This window comes from Limulus polyphemus, unplaced genomic scaffold, assembly GCF_000517525.1.
Source record: "Limulus polyphemus unplaced genomic scaffold, Limulus_polyphemus-2.1.2 Scaffold710, whole genome shotgun sequence".
Classification (NCBI taxonomy): domain Eukaryota; kingdom Metazoa; phylum Arthropoda; class Merostomata; order Xiphosura; family Limulidae; genus Limulus; species Limulus polyphemus.
Window position 1 is genome coordinate 22,813 of NW_013666320.1, and position 6,478 is coordinate 29,290.

Genomic DNA, 6,478 nt, shown 5'->3' on the forward strand with positions numbered 1-6,478 from the left:
CATCACTTCATAAAAATGGGGATATTTTAAAGAGAATTGCTCAAACTTTAGGTGTTTGTTAGTTTCGAAAAACTACAAAAGGGCTATCTGTTAATTTTGATAAATCAGAGGGAAAGCAGTTAGTCTACAGCTCCCTCTGTCTGCACTAGTCGTTCCTAATTTGGATAGATTAGAAGGAAGGCGATTAGTCTACAGCTCCCTCTGTCTGCACTAGTCGTTCCTAATTTGGATAGATTAGAAGGAAGGCGATTAGTCTACAGCTCCCTCTGTCTGCACTAGCCGTTCCTAATTTTGATAAATTAGAGGGAAGGCAGTTAGTCTACAGCTCCCTCTATCTGCACTAGCCGTTCCTAATTTTGATAGATTAAAGGGAAGGCAGTTAGTATACAGCTCCCTCTATCTGCACTAGCCGTTCCTAATTTTGATAGATTATAGAGGGAAGGCAGTTGGTCTAATCTATGTGCTCAAGGAACACGATTTCTGGAAATGTGTTTTATAGACTAATGAAACAAAAGACAACCCACATGTGTCCAATAGGAAGGCTTGCAAGTGGAGGAGACCAGGAAAAGTTTTCTTCTCAGGTGGGGGGGGTTCGTTTCATCAAAGAAACTGTTAATGGAGAAATGTATAGGAATACTATTGAGTAATAAAACCTTAAAACATCCAGCGTAACTCTTCAGATGCCACAAATTTATTTTGCAACAGGACAATGACCCTAAGCATACCAGCAAATGATCAAGGAACATTTGAAAAAATACAAGATCATCTTGCTCCCATGACCTCTCTAATCACCCGGTTTCAGTCCGATAGAAGATTTGTGAGATATCACAAAATGTGTTCTGAAAAAAAAAATACATGAATTATAGGAATTAAGATTGAAGAACTCATTTACAATACATGGACTGAATTAATCTCCTACGTATCAGCTCCCCCCAGTGGCACAGCGGTATGTCTGCAGACTTACAACGCTAGAATCCTGGTTTCGATACCCGTGGTGGGCAGAGCACAGATAGCCCATTGTGTAGCTTTGTGCTTAATTAGAAACAAACAAACAATCATACATATCTTTCAGAAACTGGTTAGCTCTATGTCTGGTCTGGAAGAATAGTAAAGAGAGGCCCATTAAGTATTATAAAATTTCAAGGTGGTTTCATAAAAACATGAATTTCACATACAGTACCAAAAGCTCAGCACCTTTTTTTTTCTTAATTATGTCAAAGTATCTAGTGCTTTATTTTTAAATGGTAATTTTTATTGTACTCACATAATCTGTTTTGTATGAAACAGGCGTGTCCTCGTGGTTAACATGACGGACAACGAATCACAAGATCCAAGGTTCGAGACGTGATGTCGATAAGCACGCTCCTCACTTTAAATTGCCCCCAGTGGCACAACGGTATGTCTGCGGACTTACAACGCTAGAAACCTGGTTTCTATACCCGTTGTGGGCAGAGCGCATATAGCCCATTTTATAGCTTTGTGCTTAATTACAAACAAAACACTTTCAGCTGTGAACGTGTTATAAAAGGTGACAGTCACTCTTGTTATTCACTTGTGAAAAGCTAAACAGAGACCTTGTGGTGGAGGAGGCTACTAGCTGGCTGCCTTTTACTTTTGTTCAAAATTAAGTATAGCTGTACATAATCCCTATAGAGGTCTCTGACTTTGCCGTTTAGCCACGTGCGCATAAAGTCGTAAGGACAAAAACTATATTTTCAAAAATATATTCTTGAGTTAAACCATCCAGTAACGAATAAACTTAAAACGTACTTTTGTTACTCCGATTGCCCCAATATTTTCACTGTACGACGTCAAGCCACCGCCAGATCCCCATATTCCAGACAGAACACAGGAAATTCCCTCTGCGAATATTCCACGATTTATAGCGCTTGTTGGAGGATGGGGAGCTCCAGCTAGCCGGGCGCATGCGTAGTAATCACCAACCGATTCCACTACTGAAGCTAATATTCCAGCTAATATTCCAAAAACTGCCCCTGTGCTCACTGTTGGTAAACCCCATTGTCCTGTAAAGAAATTAATAAAAGATGGAAAAATAAATTTAAAAAATCACTTTAAAATGCACCAGTTATAAAAGATAACACACCATTAAAGTAAACTAGAATAAAAGATAACATGCCATTAAAGTAGATTAGGATAAAAGATAACACGTCATTAAAGTAGATTAGGATAAAAGATAACACGTCATTAAAGTAGGTTAGGATAAAAGATAACACTGCATTAAAGTAAATTAGGATAAAATATAACACGTCATTAAAGTAGATTAGGATAAAAGATAACACGTCATTAAAGTAGATTAGGATAAAAGATAACACGTCATTAAAGTAGGTTAGGATAAAAGATAACACTGCATTAAAGTAAATTAGGATAAAATATAACACGTCATTAAAGTAGATTAGGATAAAAGATAACACGTCATTAAAGTAGGTTAGGATAAAATATAACACTGCATTAAAGTAGATCAGGATAAAAGGTAAAATGTCATTAAAGTAGATCAGGATAAAAGATAACACGTCATTAAAGTAAATTAGGATAAAAGATAACACGTCATTAAAGTAGATCAGGATAAAAGATAAAATTTCATTAAAGCACATCAAGATAAAATATATCACATCATTAAAGTAGATCAGGATAAAAGGTAACATGTCATTAAAGTAGAATAGGATAAAAGATAAAACGTCATTAAAGTAGATTAGGATAAAGATAACACGCCATTAAAGTAAATTAGGATAAAAGATAACACGTAATTAAAGTAGATTAAGATAATTTACATTTCTAGAAAAACGAGAGGGATATCTATTAAGTGTTTTTTTTTATTGTTTAATCTTTAATCCGTAATTTTTATCTTATTCTTGATTTTGGAAATGCGTGTAACAGCATATACAAAAGTCCCTAGATAAAATAACAACACTTGTGTTCCTAAACGTAAAAGAAAGCGTGTTAGGCCCTCTATGTGTTTAATACTCGTTTTCTTCAATCTTACGAAGTCAGTATGTAGTTATTGGTCATACTGAAATGTTTTGAAACTCATTTTAGATTTTGTTACGCAAAAAAAAAGTATTATAAGTTAAAATAAAGTTTGCTGACTAAACCAAATCAGTTATAAGGTTACTGAAATATTTCTTTAATGTAAAGTGTTTTTTGTTGTCATAGAGAAATGAACATTTTAAAATTTCAAAGCGCATTTTACTTATTGACTAATTTCTGTTGATAAACCAGAACTTAAGATCTACTTGGATTTATGACATTACTTGGCTCATCGTTATGCAATTATTACTATGATGAGTTTGAAAGACTTTTCATTGCAAAGCATGACATCTGATATACCAAATACATTATACGCATACTAACCTGGATAAGGAAACCTAAACCAAGGGCTGGAGTAGAGTGTTTGTAACCGTAAATCTGTTCTAGCTGGGTCAGTTGGTTTTAAAGCACCAGATACTGTCAGGATAGCACAGAAGATCCAAACGATGACAATTGTCAGTAACACCTACAGAGGATAGCACAGAAGATCCAAATGATGACAATTGTCAGTAACACCTACAGAGGATAGCACAGAAGACCCAAACGATGACAATTGTCAGTAACACCTACAGGTGTTTGAATATACATTTACTATTTGACAGGATTGTCGTGCGTAATATTTTTTAAGTATCGTGAATTATTAGCTGAATATTGAGGAAGAAAACGTGAATGATGCTATTAATTAATTATCAAACAACAGTTAAATGGAAATTGTATCATTCATCATGACATTAAAACAATCATTGAGTTACACCATCGAATTTATTTTTAAGACTGAAAAGTCCTTAGTTTGTCTAGAATTGATTACATGCTATTAAATGATCATGACATCTGTCAGTAGATTTTTTTCATTGTCGTAATGTTATAAATATAAATCTGTGAACGAAAGTTTATTGACATTTTACGTGACAAAAATATAAAGAGTGAAATACAAAATGAATTAACAAAACGTTTTCAAAGATACTCATAAACTTAATTTAAATTAATAGCTTAATGAAAGGTAATTGTGGGTGTAACCTATAAACGTTAAGGTCAAATCAAAAGTATTGTGAAGAACACAAGCGAGCTGTTGTAATAGTTTCTATCGAGGGCGGGCTATTTATTATTATTCGGTAAAAATAACGCAAAGTCCACAACACTAACTGAAAGAAAAGCGTTTTATTTCTTCAACTACAAATTGTTATTTTTTTGTTTGAAGTTAAGCACAAAGTTACACTATGGGCTATTTGTGCTCTGCCCATCAGGGGTATATAAACCCCGTTTCTATTCTAGCGTTGTAATTCCGCAGACATGCCGCTGTGCTATTGGGGTTATAATATATATATTTTAACGTAGCTAACGATAAACAAGCGATAGGCTTAACTTCGCAATTGCGAAATTATTCTGTCTCCAGTGCTTTAGTTTTTCATTGAAACAGAAACTCAGCATTTTCAGCGCTGATTTAATTACCACAGACTTTATTATCAATCAACGTTTTATTAATTCTATTTACTCCGGTTTTTAATATTGTTTCTCGCTCTTTTACAAAAATTATAGTGACTGAGCTACGAGCCCGACATGGCCTTGTGGTTAGGGTCGAGTGTTCGAATCCTTTTCCCGAAAATGCTTGCCCTTTCAGACATAGGGGGCGCTATGATATGACGGCTTGCGTGAAACAAACGCCACAGTTGTTTTCCCTCTATACCACGACGACGCTGCCTTACGAAAATAATGTCCCTTTCAATTAATTAAAAAAAAAAGATGTCCTATGAAATGTATACATGACGACCACAAGCATACAACACATGATACTTCTGAAAGTTGACCTTTACCGTACTAATTTTCATATGAACATAATTGTATTTCAAGAAATGCTTCATTCATGGTTACAAGCCGTGGGGGTAATTGACCTGGGATCCCAGTGGTACCGCGGTATGTCTAAAGACTTACAACGATAGAAAACAGGTTTCGATACACATGGTTGGCAGAGCAGTGATAGTCCATTGTGTAGCTTTGTGCTTAATTTCAAATAAACAAACACACTTACCTGGTCATTTAGCCCATTGTTTTCATAAGGCATCGTTCAGGAGAAAACAAAATTTACCATACAAACTGAAACTAGTTTAATCCAGATAGATCAGTTAAAATGAAACTAGTTTAATCCAGATAGATCAGTTAAAATGATAAACAACTGCACTTATCTTTGATCCGAATAAGCTTGGAATACCTTGATGTCTCAGAACAGAATAGTTAAAAGTTCATATGGAACACTTCAAAACTTGCTAGACGTGTCAGTTAGTTAGTAGTTAATTAATATTTAAAAATGATAACATATTAAAGTTTGATATTGTACTATGATATATAATATTAAAAAGTCGCTTTAAGATCCCGTTTAGAGTTTCATATGTGCTAGGATCAACGTGAGTATGTCAGAAAACACTACGCCTATAGAGGTCACTGCTGCTTTCTTAAAGTTATATAACATGTTTGGGATTCGAGGTCCAAAGGTCTCGGGTTCGAGACGTTGTGCTACTAAACTAAATACGCTTTGCAATTTTACCTGTGGATGTATTATGGGAGTGACAGCTAATTTCACTGTTTGGTTTACAATAGCCACTTAAGGCAACGGCTTTTGCTTACAGTTCAAAATTAGGGTTGGCTGTGCTTGAGCCATAGGGATCACTGACCTGACCGTTTATCTCACTGTTTGCATAAGGTATCATTAAGGCGAACAAACAAAAACCATCAAACTTAACTTTCTGAAAAATGTAAAAAAAAATATGTGGTATTCCTTTAGTATTACAAAAAAACAATACACCAGACAGAGAAGGCTAGATAAACGCTTGTTTGTTTGTTTTTGAATTTTGCACAAAGCTACACGAAGGCTATCTGCGCTAGCCGTTCCTAATTAAGCAGTGTAAGATTAGAGGGAACGCAGCTAGTCATCACCACCCACCGCCAACTCTTGGGCTACTCTTTTACCAACGAATAGTAGGATTGACCGTCACATTATAACGCCCCCACGGCTGAAAGGGCGAGCATGTTTGGTGGGACGAGGATTCGAACCCGCGACCCGCAGATTGCGAGTCGAGCACCCTAACCACCTGGCATTGCTGGGCAGATAAACGCATTTTGATAACTTTGAATTTTCTTTTATAATCATTAATAAAAGTTGGATTTCCTTAAAAGAACATTCATATTTATCGTCAGTATGAAAGTCAACGTATGATTCAAAAATTAAACAACAACAACAAAAAAAAAAACAACGGAATAAATTTTGGTCACTTACCGGAAAGAGCTTAAAGAAAGAAAAAACGCAAACATTTTGGTCACTTACCGGAAAAAGCTTAAAGAAAGAAAAAACGCAAAAATTTGGTCACTTACCGGGAAGAGCTTAAAGAAAGAAAAAAGCAAAAATTTGGTCACTTACCGGGAAGAGCTTAAAGGAAAAAAG

The 6,478-nt window shown here is 35.3% G+C and overlaps 1 protein-coding gene across 1 annotated transcript in view; it reads right to left on the minus strand.

Annotated features, from left to right (window-relative positions):
- The window catches only part of LOC106460105 (solute carrier family 23 member 1-like), a 47,431-nt gene that overhangs the window by 4,109 nt on the left and 36,844 nt on the right, over positions 1-6,478 (minus strand). Inside the window, exons 9-10 of the mRNA XM_022386742.1 lie at positions 3,370-3,511; positions 1,771-2,024 (exon numbers count right to left, since the gene is read on the minus strand). Of these exons, the coding sequence (XP_022242450.1) occupies positions 1,771-2,024; positions 3,370-3,511 (396 nt within the window). The remainder of the gene's footprint in view (positions 1-1,770; positions 2,025-3,369; positions 3,512-6,478) is intronic.